This window comes from Labrus bergylta, chromosome 13 (genome assembly GCF_963930695.1).
Source record: "Labrus bergylta chromosome 13, fLabBer1.1, whole genome shotgun sequence".
Lineage (NCBI taxonomy): Eukaryota > Metazoa > Chordata > Actinopteri > Labriformes > Labridae > Labrus > Labrus bergylta.
This window is the reverse complement of record NC_089207.1, coordinates 655,263-678,597: the sequence shown is the minus strand read 5'-3', so window position 1 is coordinate 678,597 and position 23,335 is coordinate 655,263. Positions and strand designations below refer to the sequence as shown.

The 23,335-nt window shown below is 42.1% G+C and overlaps 2 protein-coding genes across 3 annotated transcripts in view; both read left to right on the top strand.

Annotated features, from left to right (window-relative positions):
• The first annotated feature begins 19 nt into the window (after nt 1-19).
• On the top strand, nt 20-13,556 carry LOC110001914 (uncharacterized protein KIAA2012 homolog). Its single transcript, XM_065962427.1, has 24 exons — nt 20-959; nt 1,092-1,223; nt 1,784-1,930; nt 2,325-2,529; nt 3,272-3,411; nt 3,501-3,696; nt 5,319-5,378; nt 5,481-5,548; nt 6,742-6,949; nt 7,293-7,463; nt 7,641-7,808; nt 7,989-8,111; nt 8,192-8,266; nt 8,449-8,513; nt 8,660-8,717; nt 8,795-8,972; nt 9,631-9,711; nt 9,798-9,987; nt 10,152-10,290; nt 10,428-10,813; nt 11,063-11,274; nt 11,567-11,739; nt 11,886-12,105; nt 12,301-13,556. Exons 1-24 carry the CDS (start codon nt 849-851, stop codon nt 12,446-12,448), a joined length of 3,654 nt encoding a protein of 1,217 aa, XP_065818499.1. The 5' UTR covers nt 20-848; the 3' UTR covers nt 12,449-13,556.
• Nucleotides 13,557-13,639: 83 nt separating this feature from the next.
• The window catches only part of si:ch211-67e16.4 (PH domain-containing protein DDB_G0275795), a 12,769-nt gene continuing 3,073 nt past the window's right edge, over nt 13,640-23,335 (top strand). The window contains exons 1-6 of one of the 2 annotated variants that reach the window (XM_065962430.1): nt 13,640-13,892; nt 20,456-20,949; nt 21,536-21,679; nt 21,890-22,128; nt 22,269-22,418; nt 23,240-23,312. In XM_065962430.1, the coding sequence (XP_065818502.1) occupies nt 20,511-20,949; nt 21,536-21,679; nt 21,890-22,128; nt 22,269-22,418; nt 23,240-23,312 (1,045 nt within the window). In that variant the 5' untranslated portion in view covers nt 13,640-13,892; nt 20,456-20,510. The remainder of the gene's footprint in view (nt 13,893-20,455; nt 20,950-21,535; nt 21,680-21,889; nt 22,129-22,268; nt 22,419-23,239; nt 23,313-23,335) is intronic. The other variant, XM_065962431.1, reaches the window with a different exon arrangement.

Here is a 23,335-nt window from a genome sequence, read left to right as displayed (position 1 = left end):
CAACATGCCTGATCTAAATCTACCTCCAATACTCAACCTTTTATTGGTAAATCTTTCTCTGATATTTTTTTTATGTCACTGAAACTTTGTAATCATGAAATGTTGGCGATTGAGTCGTGTTCACGCTGATGAGAAGATGTTTTTTTTTCTTAAAGTTTGGATTCCTCCCTTTTATTTGCTATCAGCTGTGATTTACATCCAGTTGTTGCATTAAATGCAAAACTCTCCCTGTTAGAATATATATATTCTCATTATAGCGTCGTATAGCTCTGTTTCTTCTTCCAAGGGAGACCCTCTTGCCACCCCTCCCAGCTGCAGGGATAGTCTCCCGCTGTGAGGTAATAATAATTTATAAGCGCTTTTAAAAAACTCAATGACACTGTACAATAGTTAAAAACATAAAGAACAGCACAGTAAGGACAGACTAACAGACATTACAACAGTACACACAAATCATAAAGATAAGAACAATAAAGGTAAAACAACAGAAAACAGAAAATACATCACAATCATACATTAAAATCTTGTTTGAAGAGGTGAGTTTTGATCAGTGATTTGAAAGTAGGCGGGTCGGTGCAGTGTTGAATGTGGTCGGTGAGGTGCATGTGTGAACAACCAGATCAGATTGTGTGCGGAGGTGTGAAGGCCGGGTCAGCGGTGCTTGCAGCTCTAGTTTCTTATATTGTTTTTTATCCTATTTAAATTGATGACGGTACGAGTGCTGCAGTAGTTACTACTTTCCTTTCTCTGTATTCATCATTATTGCACCAATAACACCCAGACAAATTGGCCTGCATGCCTCAAACCTCGTCCTTGGACTCCTCTGCTGTCAGAGACTAAATGACATCATGAAGGACTTGTCTCTCTCCCTGCTGAGTCGGGGTTACAGCCGATTCGTCTCGTCCAACACAAACGCGGGTAGACACGATGGACGACTGGAAGTGTGCTTCACACCTGAGGTATTTACACACTTACACTGAAATCTTAGCACTCCTGTAGCAGCTCTGCATCAAACTTTCTCAGATCATTTACTAATGAATCAGTCATACCATTCTTCATGTTATCAATGTTATCTGTTAATCAACCAATAGGATTACTTCATCTGGAAGTCCCGGGACTCTCTCCTGCGTTTGTCCGAGAGTGGCCGTCTGTTTGCGGAGGCGGAGTCCACCCTTCCAAAGACGTACAGCACTCGCAGGGGGCCACTCCTGCTGTACTCTCAGGTAGTTATAATGGAGCCGTGGCACCCAAGACAGAAATGAACAAGAAGGACAAAACAAACAAACTTCCAGTGAAAACTGTTTTTTGTTTACCATCATCCATCTTTGATTTAGGAAAAGAGGGACCTCATGTTCCTGTGATGATTTCAAACTGTCTGTTCCTCGTGTCCGCACTGAGCTCGGGGAAAAGAGCGTTTAGTTTTGCCGCCCACTCTGCAGGGAACTTTCCCAGAATGACTTGAAACTGGCGGATCTCATTTTACTTGGAGTCTTTGGCACGTTCTTAAAAGATAAAAAACACAAGATCATCGGACAGTGTCTGATGTGTTTCTGAATTATAATCTATGATCACAACTTCTGCACAATTTAAATGTTGTTTACTCCTAACTTGTTTGTTAATGATGTCATGTTTAGGATGTTGTCCGCTGCTGCTGCCCTCTTGGCCAGCTCATCCTCGTTAAAGAGATCTTGATCTTGAGGTTAATCACCTGGATATATACAAATAAAACAATTAAAAGGGTTCCCATTTGTGACACCTTTCTTATAACCTTTTCTGCACCCAGGACTTGGTTACTGTAGAAACAGGTCTTCAATCCGAGATGAGAGAGAGGAAGAAAAAGGTTGTTCAGCGTTACACACAGGAAGTGGAACAGCAGCTGAGCACCCTGAGGGAGCTGACAGCGGCCATTTTGAACTACGGCAACAACCAGGTAGGCAGAATAGTGGAGCCGGTGTGTTATTTACCATCTGTCTTGTTGATGTAGTATGTTTGGGGTTATTGTCTCATTTATTCAGTTTTATAACTGTGTTCTTTTGACTGCTGAGGGACTGTAGATGAAAATGGGCTTCAAACTAAAGCTCACACTGCAGGATTTAAAAAAAACTCTGGTATCATCACACACATCAGGAGAATCTGAAAAGATCTTCTTCTTTATAATATCAAGCATGCACACACTACAAGATGTACACTTTTATCGGGGGTTACTTTGGATGGCAAAACTTAAAGCAAATAGTGCTGGAAAGGAAACTACAGAAGACAACATTTCAGAGCTGCGTATCCATTAACATCTTTTGTTGAAAGTTTTAATGTCTTTTGTCTTCCAGTTCCACTTCTCCAGACTTGGTCCACTCTTTTTTCCTCCTCTCCACGTCCCAATTACTCCAGACCTCCATCCTCTCAGTCCTTCACCAACCTGCACAACATCAGAGCAGCCCAGTCCAGATTTGCTAGCAAGGTTGAATTCCCAACTGGGCTTCAGCCACGTTCCTGCAGAGAGAAATACTGCACAGCTGACCAATCAACCTGAAGGTAAGAAGAAACTACAGAATCTGCAGCCAGAAGAGCAGAAATTCCATAAAGATTAAGGTCTAGTACAAACATTGAGGTATTTCCTCTGTTTAAAAAAATAAAATCCCGTCCACATGCTCACTTCTGAAAAACATCAAAAACGCTGTTACGGCTGTCATTAACGCGGTCAGTCAACAGGAGGTGATTCCTCTGCAATGAACCTTTCATTTTCACAAAGTGTCCCACCAACCAACCAACCTAATCACATGGTTTCAAATTTAAAAATAGCGTCAGTTAGACTTTTACAGCTTATTGAAGCATACCACATGATGTTAAGCACAGAAACAGGAAGTGGTTAGGGATCCCAAAGTGAGGTCAAACAGCTCAAAGGAACGGTAACAAAGGTCAATGTTTGATGTCATAAGGTCAATGTGTGATGTCATAAGGTGGATATTACTTTGGACTCATCAGCTGAGCTGTCTGAGAGTTTGTTAAAGTGAAATGAGACATTCAAAGATGCAGCAGTGTCCTTCTGTTACATCACTGAGACTACAGGGAGACACTGAGGACCACTATCTACGGAGAGCCTGAAGGGACAAAATAGCACATTAGCTCACGACCTCAATTCATCGTTATTAACTAGTGGAAGCTGACAACCAAACGTTTTTACAAAAATTATTTTGGAGTCATGTGGCATCAATAAAATGAGATAAAGAAGTGGGACAAAGCAGCCAGTATGTTCAGATCTTAAGTTTCTCTGCAGATAAAGAGGAGCAGGGCAGCAGGAAGAGAGTCAGGCTGGACCTCTTCCTCCAGGTTCCCTGCTCCACCAGGACTCCTTCTCCACTGATGGAGCCTCAGCCCTGGGTACACTATGTAGCAATGACCCCAGAAGAACCACTGGTGAGAAGACACCTCTCAATTTATCATTTTTAGATTAATTTTATTGGTCATACACCTCGATGTGGTCTTGATGAACTCTTATTTTGCAGACTTACGTTGACATTAGTCCACAGCAGCCTGACAGTTCACAGAATATCAAAACAAATGATCCGAGTGTGGGAGAGAAGCTGCACCATCAAAACTCTGACTGTGATGAGTCAGAAGGTCAAGGCGGTCACCAAGCTGAAAGAAGATCTGCTGATATGAGTGAAAAATCCAGCAGCAGGAACTGGCATAGGAGGACAGGTGTGTGTTACAGGTGGTAGTGTTTTAGTCGAGACCACAATAACTGAGACCAAGTCATAACCGAGACCAGGGTGCTCAGAGACCCAGACATGTAGGGATCGAGACTGAATCAAGACCAAGAACAAGGCAGGGCAAGACCAAGAAAAGACTAAGGCGAGACCGAGTCAAGACCAAGACCAAGACATGTAGGGATCGAGACCGAATCAAGACCAAGACAAGACCAAGGCGAGACTGAGTCAAGACCAAGATCAAAGCAGGGCGAGACAGAGTCAAGAAAAAGACCAAGGCAGGTCGAGACCGAGTCAGAAACAAGACCAAGACAGGACGAGACCGAGTCAAGACCAAGACCAAGACAGGACGAGACCGAGTCAAGACCAAGACCAAGACAGGACGAGACCGAGTCAAGGCTAAGACCAAGGCAGGTCGAGACCGAGTCAGAAACAAGACCAAGACAGGATGAGACCGAGTCAAGACCAAGACCAAGACAGGACGAGACCGAGTCAAGGCTAAGACTAAGGCAGGGCGAGATTGAGTCAAGACCAAGACCAAGACCAAGACAGGACGAGACCGAGTCAAGACCAAGACCAAGACCAAGACAGGATGAGACCGAGTCAAGACCAAGACCAAGACAGGACGAGACCGAGTCAAGACCAAGACCAAGGCAGGGCGAGACCGAGTCAAGACCAAAACCAAGACAGGACGAGACCGAGTCAAGGCCAAGACCAAGGCAGGGCGAGACCAAGACCAAGACCAAGACCAAGACCAAGACCAAGACCAAGACAGGATGAGACCGAGTCAAGACCAAGACCAAGACAGGACGAGACCGAGTCAAGACCAAGACCAAGACCAAGACAGGACGAGACCGAGTCAAGACCAAGACCAAGGCAGGGCGAGACCGAGTCAAGACCAAAACCAAGACAGGACGAGACCGAGTCAAGGCCAAGACCAAGGCAGGGCGAGACCAAGACCAAGACCAAGACCAAGACCAAGACCAAGACCAAGACAGGATGAGACCGAGTCAAGACCAAGACCAAGACAGGACGAGACCGAGTCAAGACCAAGACCAAGGCAGGGCGAGACCGAGTCAAGACCAAAACCAAGACAGGACGAGACCGAGTCAAGGCCAAAACCAAGACAGGACGAGACCGAGTCAAGGCCAAGACCAAGACAGGATGAGACCGAGTCAAGACCAAGACCAAGACCAAGACCAAGGCAGGGCGAGACAGAGTCAAGACCAAGACCATAAATATCACTGACAAATCATCATCTTGTGTTTAGGGGGCGTGTCACACACTTAGACCGTAACTGGGAAGTTTGCGGCCGTAACCAGGAATAAAATTCAAAACAACAAATGAATTTTTTTTTTTTAAATAGCTGATCAGTGGTGGTCTTTACCGGTCTTGGTTAAAAAACCAGAGTCCGCCCAGTCTGAGACTGAGACGAGACCGAATAAAAATACTTTTGATTCTGAGAGCTTTAAAAAGTGGTTTTGAGACCAGGATGACCAAGACGATTTCGAGAACTACAACAGTAGCAGGTGTTCTGTCATGACAGAAGAAATAAGATGTTAGGTGAAGAGATGTCCTGTACTGCATCATCTTGTCCTCACCATCATCTTTCAGTGAGACCGCGAGGTGTGAAGCAGCAGGCGAGCCACGAGCCTGAAACAAACACTACTTCAGGTATCAGCCGCAGAGATTTGCTGTTATTAGTATCAGCGGCAGTAGAACACAACATTAACCCTTTAAAAGGTCTGATGCTCTTTCTTCTCTCCACACACACAGGCCTTCTTCCTCCTCTAACTGGGGGACAACCAGTCTCTCCTGGAGCATTCTGGGAGAAATCAGACACGGTAAGACTAGGCTAACAACAACAACTGTTTAAATCACTCCCTCTGGCAGCTCCCTGCATTGAACAGAGAAGTTCAGGGTTAGATTTAAGAGTCTATCAATCACTTTCAAAGCTCCTCACAGTCTGTCCTAACTGCCCACACCCTGTTTCTCTTTTCCTCTCTGACTCTCTCTCTCCTCCCTCAGCAGAGCTCGTTAGCTTGTTTTACAAAGTCGAGATAACAGCGCATTAATAATATCCACATCATGATTGAAATGTTGACCTTTGACCTGTGTCAACACCGGAGAAAAACGTCTTTCCGGCTTAATGCAAGCCATTTATTGACGAGACTGAGTGTGGGGATTTGAGTCCACAGCTCGTCAATACAAAGCACCACACTGCAGTTTGTCTACCTTCAAAATAAAAGCACCACACTTCAGTTTGTCTACCTTCAAAATAAAAGCACCACACTTCAGTTTGTCTACCTTCAAAATAAAAAGACCACACTTCAGTTTGTCAGCCTTCAAATTAAAAGCACCACACTTCAGTTTGTCCACCTTCAAAATAAAAGCACCACACTGCAGTTTGTCTACCTTCAAAATAAAAGCACCACACTTCAGTTTGTCTACCTTCAAAATAAAAGTACCACACTTCAGGTTGTCCGCCTTCAAAATAAAAGCACCACACTTCAGTTTGTCAGCCTTCAAATTGAAAGCACCACACTTCAGTTTGTCCACCTTCAAAATAAAAGCACCACACTTCAGTTTGTCCGCCTTCAAAATAAAAGCACCACACTTCAGTTTGTCAGCCTTCAAATTAAAAGCACCACACTTCAGTTTGTCCACCTTCAAAATAAAAGCACCACACTTCAGTTTGTCCGCCTTCAAAATAAAAGCACCACACTGCAGTTTGTCCACCTTCAAAATAAAAGTACCACACTTCAGTTTGTCCGCCTTCAAAATAAAAGCACCACACTTCAGCTTGTCAGCCTTCAAATTAAAAGCACCACACTTCAGTTTGTCCGCCTTCAAAATAAAAGCACCACACTTCAGTTTGTCCGCCTTCAAAATAAAAGCACCACACTGCAATTTGTCTAGCTTCAAAATAAAAGTAAGTCCAAAAAAAAAAACAGCCCAAAGGTTCCCCAAATGATATTATTCATTTTACCACAACACAAAAATAGATCAACTTTAAAACCATTATGTTTTGTTTCAGCTGAAGCGGGAGGGTCCCAGCAGAGATGAACGCCACACTCAGCTCCTTCCGCCAATATCAGAGAATCGAACTGGAACGCCAGATTCTCCAACAAAGGTCCAGACCCAGCACGATGTTCAACAGAGGTCAAAGAGGGTCGGATATCAGTGCAGAGACGACCTCAAAAGACTCCATCAGCAGCCTCTCAGCCTTCCTCAGCTGGTTCATGGTAACAACAACACACACACACACACACACACACACACACACACACACACACACACACACACACACACACACACACACACACAGATTCAATTCAAGAATCTTTAGCGTCACAGCAGTTGATCGTTAAAGATAAAGATGAATGACTGTCCTGATTACAAACAAAGTTTTTTGTGAAGAAAGGCGGTCTAGACTGAAAGTCAGAGGCCGTATACAAATCCTTTTTTAACAGGGGATGTCGCAAACTTGGTTCGTAATCAGGACGGTCATTCATTTATTAGCCAACACCTTGTTGCCAAAGATCTGATTTTCTTAATATTTTGACTTTTGTCTCGTCTGTCCTGCAGAAGAATTAAGTGGAAAGAAAAAGTCTGGAGGAGGTGAAATATCACAGAGACACTACTTAAGAAAGGAGACAGTCGGACATGGAGGAGGAGGAGGAGGAGGAGGAAGAGGAGAGGGAGGAGGAAGACTGCCCTCTGAGAGAGGCTCTGTGATATTATTGGCCCCTGGAGCAGGTACATTATATAAAATGATCTATTCAGAGTCTGTTTGGTAGTTTATGTTTTATATCTTCTTACCCAATGTCCCGCCCCGAAGATGAACAAAATACTTCCTCTCCAGATATTTGTGGTTCTTTGTAATCTTCTTGTTTGTTTGCACTGCCTTCTCCTCTGATGTGTCACCTCCTGCAGAGCCTCCTCCTGCAGGAGTGTTGGGTTGTGTTGCAGGAAGGAAAGGTCCAGGTAAGCAGACATCTTTGGCCTTCTTACAGAACCAGCTTCTCGACCTCCAGGACTCCGGAGCACCCGACGATGACAACAGAGGGGTGGTGAGAGGCGTTCTGCCTCTGGAGCTGAGAGGTATGAGGAGGCGGGACCACTGAACATACACTTCCCTTTATTTTGACTAAGCTTTAAGTGATTCCAATAGAAAGAACTGTATCTACTGCATGTGTTTGATGCAAGGTGACTTGAAACGTCACAAATTATTTGTTTTAATTTCTCTTCTGTTTTGCTGTAATTGTATTTTTTTCCTTCCAGATTTGAAGAACGGCCGATCTGTTGGCTGTCTGATTGTTGGTCCTGATGGGGAGATCCTTCGACTCTCTCTGTACGATAACAGCCAGGACCAAACTGCCAGTGACGGCGAAACAAGGGAGCAAGGTACAAGCGTTTAAGTACGAACATCCACCCTCAAGAAACAGCATCGTCCCCGTGTCAGTAACTCACTCTCTGCTTCTTAGCTCTCCAGGTTTTGTCTCCAGAAGGGGAGAAGTTACCCTGGGTCATTATGCTGCAGCCTGAGAATACAGATACAGGTCTGTACACACACACACACACACACACACACACACACACACACACACACACATGTCCTTCCTCTGTCATCTCATCCTGCTACATCTGGAGCACCTGGGCCCATTGCTCCTCCCAGGATATACAAACCCAGCTTCCTGTGCCTCCCTCTGTGTCGTTTACTGTTCATCGTGTTTGTGTGTAGGAGGGTCAGAGCAGAACACACACCTTCCTGATGAACATGTCCCGCTCCATCAGTCCATTCCTCAGGTAAATCAGTTCACTCTTTGTCATCATGCAGATGATCCTCAGTCTGATCAGGAACAAATGAAACAAAACCAAGAAGCCATCATTGAAATGTATCATTAGAGATCAAGCTTTCCTCGTATCTGTCAGGTTGTCTTTTCTCAAAGCAGCTCTCAGATATTCACAGATCAGCGGACGTCTTTCCCCCCAGCAGCCTCACAGACTCAGGTAAGGCTCCTGAGTGAAGCTGCTTATGCGACTGTAATCAGGATTTAAATACAAATCACATGTGTTTGTCCCTTCAGTGGCTCAGACCAGGAAGAAAACAAAGAGTGCCGAGGCAGCAGTGGACACGTGGAAGTCAGGATTAAAGGGTGCCAGAAACAATGTTAGGATGCCTCCATTGAGGGAGAGGGTTGTTAGTACAGAGAGAGGAGGTGATGCTGAAGATGAGGATGAAGACGAGGGATTGCAGCAGCCGGGGTTGGTTTCATTCACAACTTATTCGTTAATCATAAGAAGAATGCATGTTTAATTCTCTTTATCTAAAAGCTTTCTCTGCCTTTCTTCTTTTGCACCAACACACTCTTCTTTAAAGGCTTTATATGTGATTTTTTTTGATCCAGCAGATGTCGCCCTTGAGCACCAGCATGAAACCAAAACAACTTGCGCTGCATTGTTGTGTTAGCATGCTAATGCTAGTGATCTTTATTCTGCTGGTATCTTCACACTGCATGTAAATTTACCTGAAATGAGCGTGATCTAGAAACACAGTTAAGCAGTGAGTACAGTATGTTATTCTTCTTTTCTCTAGTCCCTCAATTAAACAACTTTTATACACGAGGGGAGGAGTCAGCCGGCCGTCCTGGCGATGTAAACAAAGTGAAGATAGGACTCTGAAAACTCTGAAAACATCACAGACAGTGGGACTCGGGTGTTACACCCATTGTAGACAGTCATGACTCACAGAGTTATTTTCAGAGGATATACTTGATTTATATATTTAAGTGTGAAAAATCACATAGAAAGACTTCAAAATAAACTTCTATAAAATAATATTTGTCTGCAGACACTAAAAAAAAGGAGATTTTTTACATTTTTCCAAAGAGAAGCTGCAGTTAAAAGATGATGTTTCATGCAGGCAGCAGAACATCGACCCGATCGAAGCAACATCAGAGGACGCTTTGAAGAAGAGTGCTGAGGGAGCTGCAGTAACCACAAGGTGAGCGAGGAATACTCTCAAACTCTTCAGTTCAGAAACATTACACACACTTAAACTGACAATAATGTCATCCGTTTATTTTGAAGAAGTGATAAGAAAACGGGGAAAAGTGAGGAATCAGATGGAGGGAAGAAGGCTTCGAGGATGAGGAGAGAAGGAAGATCAGGAAAAGAAAAGACAGGAAGAGATGCTCCATCAGTCGTCAGCAGGAGACGAGAGGAGAGGACCCTCAGAGGAGCAGCAGAGACTAAAGCCCCGTCTGCTCGCCCTCCTCATGTGAGTTATATTAAAATGACTGATGTACTCGTGGTATTTTATTATGCAGGGCACTGCGGCTGTGGCTTCTGAATCCCATCACACCAAAACGTTTGCAACACATGAATGTATAAATCATGGCATAAAGTTTACAAGTGCTTTCCTGTCCTCGTCTGTAAATCAAGATGACAGACGTGAAAGGAACGAGAGGAGAAGGGCAGGAGAACGAGGAGAGAGAGGGGCGAGGAGAAGAGGTGAGGAGGAGGCAAGAGTCTGCTGGGAAGAGAAGAAGAAGAAGGCTGAAACACAAAGACTTAGTTTTGGGTAAGATGCTGCAAAAACATGAAATTCATCAACAGTAAAGTATTAAGATCAAATATTGTCAGACTTGTTGAAAAAGTAGTTTTCATGTTTTAGTAGTGTTTCTTCTGCAATCCTGTCCTGTGTTATTAATGTCATAGGAAGCCCAGAGGACTCCCTGGAGAATCAGGAGGCGGAGACACACCAAGAACTGAAAGAAGAGTCTCATCCGGCATCCCCAACAAATCCCTCTGCAGCACAAAACCACAAGAACAGAACAAACTCAGAGGGAGACGCTGCAGAAACCGACCGTCTTTACACAGACGCTGACAAACTCGCCAGCGTGCGCTCGGTGAGCTCGCTCAGGTCGACTGCAGCTGCATCACAGTCCACTCTGAAGAGCTCCAGGCGGTCTGTTGCATCCTCCTGTGAGGGGGCGGGGCCAGCCAGCGCCCTGGGTCTCACTTCATCACATGGTCGCCTCTCGTCATGTTCAACTGTCATGGTAACCGAGGAACAGCTGATGCTGAACCCGGCGAAACCAGAGGTGAGTAGGAAGAACAAAACAGGAAGTACAGGACTTTAAACATTTTTTCAAATCAAATTTTAATATATTGATAATTATTCCTGTAACACCAGATGTTTATTTTCAGTCGGTTAATTAAAGTTATTGAACTACACCATCCCTCTAGGTCACCAAGCAAAGTTAAAAACACAAAAACAGTCCATGCAACGACCTCTGATTCAACTCAGTGTGCACATTCTGACTCTGTGTGTGTTTATTTGTGTGTGAAAGGCGTCCAAGCCGAGAAAGAGTCAGAGAGAGGAGGAAGAGGAGGCGGCAGCGCTGCGTCTCGCCCAGCAGGCAGAAAAACGGAGGCGGGAGGTGGAGAGGAAGAGGAGGGAGCGGGAGGAAGAGGCGAGGAGGCAGCAGGAGAGGGAGCAGACAGAGGACAGGATGAAGAGCGAGCTGGAGGAGGAGAGAAGGAGGAGAGCTGAGGAGCTCAGGTTGTGACTTTAGTTTTACCTCTGAAGGTTTAAGATGGTTCAGGTGTGTCTTCAAATAAAAGTATTAATCCCGGGCTCGTCGGGTTTAAGATGTAGTCATTGGGAAAACATGCTAATTACAAGCCAACAGGAATGATAGCCATCTATTAATTACAACCATATTTGCAGAAAGACAAATATTCAGCTTGAAATAATTTAAACAGTAACTTCATGGACCAATAATGTCAATGTCAGGCGATTACTTGAAGCAGAACTCGGCTGATTCCATTCATATTTAATCTCCAACCTCCAGATTGAAGAGGATGGCGGAGGAGGAGAAGAGGAGGAAGCAGGAGGAAGAGGAGCAGGCTCGAGAGAGACGGGAACAGGAGCAAAGAGAAAGAGAGAGAAGGAGGCAGGAGGAGAAGATGCGTCAGATGGAGAGACTCCAGAAGATGAGAGAGGAGGAGGAACAGAGGAGGAGAGGTGAGGAGGAGGAGGGAAGGTAGAGGAGTCAGAGGGTTAAAAAGAAAAAAGAACAATCATCTGTGTATTCAGATCCTCTGCAGATTCATCATTATGATCAGAAAATGTATTTCAATATCCTTCAATTTACATTCTTTCTCCCTCAGCTGAACTTGAGCGTCTGCGACAGGAAGAGGAGACGAGGCAGGAGGAGGAGAACAGGAAGTTACAGGAGATGGATGAGAATGAGAGGGTGGAGTACCTCAGCAGGAAGGAGCAGGAGGAGGAGGAGAGGAGGAAGAACGAAGAGGAGCGGAGGAGAAGAGAGGAGGAGGCAGCTCTACAGGCTGCAGAGGACGCCAAGCTGCAGGCCGAGCTGCTAGCCAGGTATAAACTCTGGATGTTAGAAACACATATTCTATACCTGACATAATTACATTCAATACTTTTCATATTCCTTTGTATTTGAATGTCTAAAGAAGAGTAGCTCAAACAATGTTTAAGAAAGGAAGAATTAAAGACATATTCATAACACCGTTCATCTCTTTCTCTCTTGTCTCGCTCCATCTGTCCTCCCTGCAGACAGATGGCGCTGTTGGAGCAGCAGTTGGCCTTTAAACGGGGGCTTGTGTTGGAGGCTGGGGGTCTGGAGAAAACTCAAGGAATTTCCAGACCCTGGGTTTACTCTTATTTTACTTTGTTGCAGCTACTGGGTCTCAATCCAACTTAACGTGAGGCCGAAGATGACAGGACGCCTCCGTCTGAGATCTTTCTACTCGGTCCCTCACTCAGCGACCTCATGGATTAGATCCAGTTATTGAAAATGAGCACGTTCATATCGATGCTCCTCTTCTTTTACTTGAAGATAAAAAACCCTTTACCATCGTCTGTTTACCTTTGAGGGATATTCTCACGTTTCTACAAAAGATCAAACTTTACATACATGATGTTTTTCTTGTCTGCCTTTTTAATGTTATTTAGTTTTTTCTTGTTGATATTTATCTTATTATTCTTACACTAAGAAAAATCCTGACGATGTTCGTACTCAGGGAGTAGAGACTGGTCGTTACAGATAGAGCTGGCTCCCGGAGGAGGACAGACTCAGTGCGCTCAGTGTGACACCTTACAGGTAGAGACGGAGCTCCACCTCCTCACATCGAGGCCAAAATACCAGACTGTGAGAGAGGAATACTTCCCCCAGATAACACATGTAAACCCTGAGTTTGAACATCCACCACACGTATCTGCTAGAAGAAAAAAAAAATTGTCAAACACACAGAAGGCCCTAAATACACACACACACACACACACACACACACACACACACACACACACACACACACACACACACACACACACACACACACACACACACACAGCCCTACACATCTTCACACACATACGCACACAAACACACTAAACCAATCTACACACAAAAGGCACAAACACACATAACACCAATGTTAAACACACACACACACACACACACACACACACACACACACACACACACACACACGGCCCTACACATCTTCACACACATACGCACACAAACACACTAAACCAATCTACACACAAAAGGCACAAACACACATAACACCAATGTTAAACACACACACACTCACTAGTACTTTAAAACAATAAATTCCACTTTTTTATTTAATCTCTTGAGGTTTTGTACTAGATTACTCTTGTTTTAATATAATTATTGATAATTATTATTGTTACAATTGAATTATTAATTATGACTGTTATATTATTATTGTATTCTTTGTTATTGTATATTTTGCCAATATTGTCACATTCATGCCAATAAAGCTTACTGCATTAAATTGAAAGAGCGTCTTTTACACAACAGAGTGATCATCTTTCTAATAGACGGACTTTGCATTCCAACCCGGAAGTAGTTATCCGTGTACCTCTGCCGATGTTTGTTGTGATGGAAAATAAACGCTCAAATTCAGCTCCTATTATTCAGCTTTTAGTCCAGAATAACATCTCCGTCCACTGTTTGCTTTATAATGGAAGAGTCTGTGTTTGAATGATGATGTTTAGGAGTCAGTAAGAAGGAGTTTAGTGTTTATAATCATTCTGTTTCTGATCGTTAGCACCAACGGTTAGCCAACAGGTCGGAGCTGTAAGCTAGCTAAACGGTTTAACGCGTTTCTTACCCGGTAAGTAAACATCTAAACATCTAAACATCTAAACATCTTCACATCTAAACATCTTAACATCTTAACATCTAAACATCTAAACATCTAAACATCTAAACATCTTCACATCTTCACATCTAAACATCTAAACATCTAAACATCTTAACATCTTAACATCTAAACATCTAAACATCTAAACATCTTAACATCTTAACATCTAAACATCTTAACATCTAAACATCTAAACATCTTAACATCTAAACATCTAAACATCTTAACATCTAAACATCTAAACATCTTAACATCTTAACATCTAAACATCTAAACATCTTAACATCTTAACATCTAAACATCTAAACATCTTAACATCTTAACATCTAAACATCTAAACATCTAAACATCTTAACATCTTAACATCTAAACATCTTAACATCTAAACATCTAAACATCTTAACATCTAAACATCTAAACATCTTAACATCTAAACATCTAAACATCTTAACATCTTCACATCTTCACATCTAAACATCTTAACATCTTAACATCTAAACATCTAAACATCTTAACATCTTAACATCTAAACATCTAAACATCTTAACATCTAAACATCTTCACATCTAAACATCTAAACATCTAAACATCTTAACATCTTAACATCTAAACATCTAAACATCTTAACATCTTAACATCTAAACATCTAAACATCTTAACATCTTAACATCTTAACATCTAAACATCTAAACATCTAAACATCTAAACATCTTCACATCTAAACATCTAAACATCTAAACATCTTAACATCTTAACATCTAAACATCTAAACATCTTAACATCTTAACATCTAAACATCTTAACATCTTAACATCTAAACATCTAAACATCTTCACATCTTCACATCTAAACATCTAAACATCTAAACATCTTCACATCTAAACATCTAAACATCTAAACATCTTAACATCTAAACATCTAAACATCTTCACATCTTCACATCTAAACATCTTAACATCTAAACATCTAAACATCTAAACATCTAAACATCTTAACATCTAAACATCTAAACATCTTCACATCTAAACATCTAAACATCTTCACATCTAAACATCTAAACATCTAAACATCTTAACATCTAAACATCTAAACATCTTCACATCTTCACATCTAAACATCTTAACATCTAAACATCTAAACATCTTCACATCTTCACATCTTCACATCTAAACATCTAAACATCTAAACATCTTAACATCTAAACATCTAAACATCTTCACATCTTAACATCTAAACATCTAAACATCTTAACATCTTAACATCTAAACATCTAAACATCTAAACATCTTCACATCTAAACATCTAAACATCTTAACATCTAAACATCTAAACATCTTCACATCTTCACATCTAAACATCTAAACATCTAAACATCTTAACATCTAAACATCTAAACATCTTCACATCTTCACATCTAAACATCTAAACATCTTAACATCTAAACATCTAAACATCTAAACATCTAAACATCTTCACATCTTCACATCTAAACATCTTAACATCTAAACATCTAAACATCTTAACATCTTAACATCTAAACATCTTAACATCTAAACATCTAAACATCTAAACATCTTAACATCTTAACATCTAAACCTCTAAACCTCTAAACCTCTAAACCTCTAAACATCTAAACATCTTCACATCTTCACATCTAAACATCTAAACATCTTCACATCTAAACATCTAAACATCTTCACATCTAAACATCTAAACATCTTCACATCTTAACATCTAAACATCTAAACATCTTCACATCTAAACATCTTCACATCTTCACATCTAAACATCTAAACATCTTCACATCTAAACATCTAAACATCTTCACATCTAAACATCTAAACATCTAAACATCTTCACATCTAAACATCTTCACATCTAAACATCTAAACATCTAAACATCTTCACATCTAAACATCTAAACATCTAAACATCTTCACATCTTCACATCTAAACATCTAAACATCTTCACATCTAAACATCTAAACATCTAAACATCTTCACATCTTCACATCTAAACATCTTAACATCTAAACATCTAAACATCTAAACATCTTCACATCTTCACATCTAAACGTCTTAACGTCTTAACGTCTAAACGTCTAAACGTCTTAACGTCTAAACGTCTTAACGTCTAAACGTCTAAACGTCTAAACGTCTTAACGTCTTAACGTCTAAACGTCTAAACGTCTAAACATCTTCACATCTTCACATCTAAACATCTTAACATCTTAACATCTAAACATCTTCACGTCTAAACGTCTAAACGTCTTCACGTCTTCACGTCTTAACGTCTTAACGTCTAAACGTCTTCACGTCTTAACGTCTTAACGTCTTAACGTCTAAACGTCTTAACGTCTACACGTCTTCACGTCTTCACGTCTTCACGTCTAAACGTCTTCACGTCTTAACGTCTTAACGTCTAAACGTCTTCACGTCTAAACGTCTAAACGTCTTAACGTCTTAACGTCTAAACGTCTTAACGTCTTAACGTCTAAACGTCTTCACGTCTTCACGTCTTCACGTCTTAACGTCTAAACGTCTTAACGTCTAAACGTCTTCACGTCTTCACGTCTTCACGTCTAAACGTCTTCACGTCTTCACGTCTTCACGTCTAAACGTCTAAACGTCTTAACGTCTAAACGTCTAAACGTCTAAACGTCTTAACGTCTAAACGTCTTAACGTCTAAACGTCTTCACGTCTTCACGTCTTCACGTCTAAACGTCTTAACGTCTAAACGTCTTAACGTCTTAACGTCTAAACGTCTTAACGTCTAAACGTCTTCACGTCTTCACGTCTTCACGTCTAAACGTCTTCACGTCTTCACGTCTAAACGTCTAAACGTCTTAACGTCTTAACGTCTTCACGTCTTCACGTCTTCACGTCTAAACGTCTTAACGTCTTAACGTCTAAACGTCTAAACGTCTTAACGTCTAAACGTCTTCACGTCTTCACGTCTTCACGTCTTCACGTCTTCACGTCTAAACGTCTTAACGTCTAAACGTCTAAACGTCTTAACGTCTTAACGTCTAAACGTCTAAACGTCTAAACATCTTCACATCTTCACATCTTCACATCTAAACATCTTAACATCTTAACATCTAAACATCTTCACGTCTAAACGTCTAAACGTCTTCACGTCTTAACGTCTTAACGTCTTAACGTCTAAACGTCTTCACGTCTTAACGTCTAAACGTCTTCACGTCTTAACGTCTTAACGTCTTAACGTCTAAACGTCTAAACGTCTTAACGTCTAAACGTCTTAACGTCTAAACGTCTAAACGTCTAAACGTCTTAACGTCTTAACGTCTAAACGTCTAAACGTCTAAACATCTTCACATCTTCACATCTTCACATCTAAACATCTTAACATCTTAACATCTAAACATCTTCACGTCTAAACGTCTAAACGTCTTCACGTCTTAACGTCTTAACGTCTTAACGTCTAAACGTCTTCACGTCTTAACGTCTTAACGTCTTAACGTCTAAACGTCTTAACGTCTACACGTCTTCACGTCTTCACGTCTTCACGTCTAAACGTCTTCACGTCTTAACGTCTTAACGTCTAAACGTCTTCACGTCTAAACGTCTAAACGTCTTAACGTCTTAACGTCTAAACGTCTTAACGTCTTAACGTCTAAACGTCTTCACGTCTTCACGTCTTCACGTCTTAACGTCTAAACGTCTTAACGTCTAAACGTCTTCACGTCTTCACGTCTTCACGTCTAAACGTCTTCACGTCTTCACGTCTTCACGTCTAAACGTCTAAACGTCTTAACGTCTAAACGTCTAAACGTCTAAACGTCTTAACGTCTAAACGTCTTAACGTCTAAACGTCTTCACGTCTTCACGTCTTCACGTCTAAACGTCTTAACGTCTAAACGTCTTAACGTCTTAACGTCTAAACGTCTTAACGTCTAAACGTCTTCACGTCTTCACGTCTTCACGTCTAAACGTCTTCACGTCTTCACGTCTAAACGTCTAAACGTCTTAACGTCTTAACGTCTTCACGTCTTCACGTCTTCACGTCTAAACGTCTTAACGTCTTAACGTCTAAACGTCTAAACGTCTTAACGTCTAAACGTCTAAACGTCTTCACGTCTTCACGTCTTCACGTCTTCACGTCTTCACGTCTAAACGTCTTAACGTCTAAACGTCTAAACGTCTTAACGTCTTAACGTCTAAACGTCTAAACGTCTAAACATCTTCACATCTTCACATCTTCACATCTAAACATCTTAACATCTTAACATCTAAACATCTTCACGTCTAAACGTCTAAACGTCTTCACGTCTTAACGTCTTAACGTCTTAACGTCTAAACGTCTTCACGTCTTAACGTCTTAACGTCTTAACGTCTAAACGTCTTAACGTCTACACGTCTTCACGTCTTCACGTCTTCACGTCTAAACGTCTTCACGTCTTCACGTCTTAACGTCTTAACGTCTAAACGTCTTCACGTCTAAACGTCTAAACGTCTTAACGTCTTAACGTCTAAACGTCTTAACGTCTTAACGTCTAAACGTCTTCACGTCTTCACGTCTTCACGTCTTAACGTCTAAACGTCTTAACGTCTAAACGTCTTCACGTCTTCACGTCTTCACGTCTAAACGTCTTCACGTCTTCACGTCTTCACGTCTAAACGTCTAAACGTCTTAACGTCTAAACGTCTAAACGTCTAAACGTCTTAACGTCTAAACGTCTTAACGTCTAAACGTCTTCACGTCTTCACGTCTTCACGTCTAAACGTCTTAACGTCTAAACGTCTTAACGTCTTAACGTCTAAACGTCTTAACGTCTAAACGTCTTCACGTCTTCACGTCTTCACGTCTAAACGTCTTCACGTCTTCACGTCTTCACGTCTAAACGTCTAAACGTCTTAACGTCTTAACGTCTTCACGTCTTCACGTCTTCACGTCTAAACGTCTTAACGTCTTAACGTCTAAACGTCTAAACGTCTTAACGTCTAAACGTCTTCACGTCTTCACGTCTTCACGTCTTCACGTCTTCACGTCTAAACGTCTTAACGTCTTAACGTCTTAACGTCTTAACGTCTAAACGTCTTAACGTCTAAACGTCTAAACGTCTTAACGTCTTAACGTCTTAACGTCTAAACGTCTAAACGTCTTAACGTCTTAACGTCTTAACGTCTTAACGTCTAAACGTCTAAACGTCTTAACGTCTTAACGTCTTAACGTCTAAACGTCTAAACGTCTTAACGTCTAAACGTCTAAACGTCTTAACGTCTTCACGTCTAAACGTCTTAACGTCTTAACGTCTAAACGTCTAAACGTCTAAACGTCTTAACGTCTAAACGTCTTAACGTCTAAACGTCTAAACGTCTTAACGTCTAAACGTCTAAACGTCTAAACGTCTTAACGTCTTAACGTCTTAACGTCTAAACGTCTAAACGTCTAAACGTCTTAACGTCTTAACGTCTTAACGTCTAAACGTCTAAACGTCTTAACGTCTAAACGTCTTAACGTCTTAACGTCTAAACGTCTAAACGTCTTAACGTCTTAACGTCTTAACGTCTAAACGTCTAAACGTCTAAACGTCTTAACGTCTTAACGTCTTAACGTCTAAACGTCTAAACGTCTTAACGTCTTAACGTCTAAACGTCTTAACGTCTAAACGTCTTAACGTCTTAACGTCTAAACGTCTTAACGTCTTAACGTCTTAACGTCTAAACGTCTTAACGTCTTAACGTCTAAACGTCTTAACGTCTTAACGTCTTAACGTCTAAACGTCTAAACGTCTAAACGTCTAAACGTCTTAACGTCTTAACGTCTTAACGTCTTAACGTCTAAACGTCTAAACGTCTAAACGTCTTAACGTCTTAACGTCTAAACGTCTTAACGTCTTAACGTCTTAACGTCTAAACGTCTTAACGTCTTAACGTCTTAACGTCTAAACGTCTTAACGTCTTCACATCTTAACATCTAAACATCTAAACATCTAAACGAAAGAAGCAGTGACAACACATCATAACCAAGCGCCGCAATCACTCCCCCTTTTCACTTTTACATTGAACCTGCAGCAGCGTAATGTTGGTGTCCGAGTGTCTCATTTAACATTTCATTACAGCGCTGCTGGGGTTCTGTCTTTTTAAGGTTTCTTCATCATCTCTCTCCGGAATTGAGACATTTGTCACTCAGGTGTGAGGGGGAAGGGGCTACAGGCTTGTAGCGACATCACTTAGTCAACATCTTTGAAGATATGGAGGACGCCGTGGTGGGAGCGGCGTGTTTGTTGTGTGTGATTGGGTGTATGAATATTGAATGTGTAGGTCCAGTCTTCTTCTTGTCACGCCTCTGTTACCACGTCAGATCAGGCGGAGAACGACTATGCCCCGTTCTGCCTCTGTGCGTTCTCAGAATGCAGTAACAGAGTCCTAAATACTGCACCTTCAGCTGGCGCTCTGTGAGCACAGAGTATCTCTCTTGTGTTAGTTTCTCAGAGTGAAGACGTTAAGCTTCTCTCACTGCCTCGCTGTCTATTTAGACCTAAATGCTTTCTCTTCTTTCCTGCAGGTTCAACTTTTAAGGAACCTTCTGCAGTGGTCTGTGGGTCAGAGATCTGTTCATTATGGATATCAGCATCGCCGTGTCACTGATTCGAGGTCAGATGGGCACCGTGGTGGAGCAGGCGGTGAACGGAGCGGTGGAGACGGTGCTGGCTGAGATGCTCAAAGTGGTCGGAGTTAAATTTGAGGAACTAAAAGGCCAAGTGGCTCACATGAAGAGGGACATCACGGTGCTGCAGAGGGAGAAGGCCCTCAAAGAGAAAGAGAACGACAACATTAAAGCCAAGCTGCGCTACACGGAGCTGAAGCTGAAGTACTACCGCCAGGGAGTGGAGGAGGAGCTTCAGCAGAGAGCCACGTCGTCCAATCTGGTCCGTATCCATCCGTCGTCGTATCTTCCTTCACAGAGAGGCGGTGCGGGCGTTTCCTCCTCGGAGACCTCTCCATCATGCTCGACTCAGACCAGGACCAACGACGGCCCACTGAGCAGAAACAATCAAGGTGATGAGCACAGAGATGCTTTACTGTTAATGTAGTTCTAAAGTTACGTCAAAGACTACAAATCTTTATTTGTAGACATCCAAACAAATATAACATCATATTAAAGCTCTAGTTTAAAATACTAACGGTCATGCAGAAGTGGATCATGGAGCAGAATTTCAAGTAGTCTTATTTAACCCAGGTTAATTGAATTTGATTTAGCCCTCTATTTTTTTTCTTTGAGAGGGGAGTGACCTCAGTGAACCTCCATAAATTATGATTAATCGTTTTTCATTTTATTTTGTATTTATTTATTTATTTCCCTATTTCTTTCCTAACATATCATAATCTCACCTGAACTCCGCTAAAATCTATCGACCAATCAGAGCTCAACCCACTTATCATAAACATCCAGTTTGAAAGTATTTTTGTGAAATACAATTATTATTATTTAAACTTACCTGTGTTTGGATTTTGTTGATATACACTCACCTGAGCTCCTAGAGACCTACCTTATTTTTTCTTTAGTTAAATTTGGCTTAAACGCTCATTTAAAATTAGCCCACATGCTACTCTTACTTGTATGTTTCTTTGTTTAAACTCCCAGAATTCCCGTCTCCACACACCAAGAGGAGGCGTTCAGCCAAAGCTCGCTGTCACTCAGAAGTTTCCCCCTCAGACCCGATTGAGCTGCAGCTGGCGGCCTTGCTCCCCATGAACACACCTGCAGAGTCTGTGGACAGCAGCACAGGTAACGGGCTGAAGTGTTTGTGTATCTTCACATTCTGCATGCTTTGTACAAAACTGTGACTTCTACTTTAAACGCCATCAAATCTAAGGATAAACATCTAAAACAACATTTTCAATAAATAAACAAAGTAAGGAGGTGAAAGAGAAATGCTTCAGTTAAATTTAGGAGGTTAAAAAAACGAGACTGAATTCATGTGTTATCTTTGTGCAGTTTTGTTCTCTCCCACCGAGCAAGACACGCCTCGGAGCCAGGATGACGATCAGGAGGATTGTGAGTGGAGCATCACCGTGGAGCCGTTCACAGAAGCTGCGGACGATGTCGTGGACCCTCCTCATGTCCAGACTCTAAATCTGGACTCTGAGCAGCAGCAGTCAGGAGGAGCTGGCTCTCTGTCCCCGGATGGATCCACCCACGCCGATAGCTCCACTCTGCCCTCTGCTGCCCCACAGGTGAATTAATCAAAAGCTACCTCTCTGAATGAGTTTGGAAGGACCGCATGAGGACGCAGAGGGAGAAAGAAATGCTGAAGATCAGAGAGAAATCATCCATTTCTGAAAGTCATTCTTGTTCTCATTGTTTTTTATTGCAGGTGAAGCAGGAGCCCCAGCAGCAGCAGCAGCAGCAGCAGCAGCAGCAGGAGGTGATCTGCATTAAAGAGGAGCCAGAGGAGGAACAGGAAGTGACAGCTGCCCTGCTGCTGGACAGCCAGGAGCAGCAGAGTCATCCTCCAGAGTCCGAGGTAAAGCTTGAATGAAGCGTTTGTGTCGTGTTACAAAACAAATAAGTTTCACTGACTTGTTAAAGGAATGTTTCTGCACAGTGTCAGAAAGTCTTTGTTAGTCCTGCTTTGCCTATTCACCCCAACCACTTGTAGAATATTATAATTTAAACCCCCAACCAGTGAGATGTGTAGAGAGTGAGATGATAAAGGTATCTTACTCTCTGATCATTAAGGAAACATGCAGCAGCCAGTATGTCCTCCTTCTAACTTTAGATTCTGCTCCTGAATGCTCTGGATTTGTTTGGACCAGAGAAGGTAGGCGCTTTTAAGATCCCCCCCACACGGCCGTTTTGGACGCCCCTCGGTTTGTCAGATATGAGAGCAGTTATCAGGTCAACAGGTGTTGCAGAGATGGAAGCGGTCAAGAGAAGTGGTTCAGATAGAAGTGATTGTACCCGACCTAAAAAGCCACTGCATGTTTCTAATAAGCTCCACGAGCAGAAACGTGTTCAAACTAGGATCAATATTGGAGATGCTTTTGAAAAATGGAGAGAGGTTAGAACACAGAAAGGTTTACAGACCCATGCAGAGCTGGAGAAACACTGAAGCTTCAGAGTCCACCACATGGTGACCTGAGTGAGCATCCACTCTAGAGAGGAGGAGGAGGGGGGGAGACAGCTCTCTATGATGTTTAGAATTTAGACTGCAGTACCCATTTTAAACACTAGGGGTCAGAGTTACATACTGCTGCTTTGAGTGCACTCAGGTATTTGTGTCAGGCATTTAAATCCAGAAACAATCTCTTCAGAAGAATGACTCCTTCTTTGTCTTTCCTTCAGATCAAAAGCTCTGATTGGTCAGAACATCAAGAAAACCAAAGGAGTCAAATTTCAGCCTTCAGCACAAACTCATGTGAGTAGATCTGTGTGGAAAGA

Bases quoted from the DNA above. Each gene is read 5' to 3' on its own strand.
- LOC110001914 (XM_065962427.1), top strand. From the start codon at position 849: ATGAAGGACTTGTCTCTCTCCCTGCTGAGTCGGGGTTACAGCCGATTC. The intron at 960-1,091 runs GTATTTACACAC...ATCAACCAATAG, and splicing joins AAGTGTGCTTCACACCTGAG to GATTACTTCATCTGGAAGTC. The intron at 1,931-2,324 runs GTAGGCAGAATA...TTTGTCTTCCAG, and splicing joins TGAACTACGGCAACAACCAG to TTCCACTTCTCCAGACTTGG.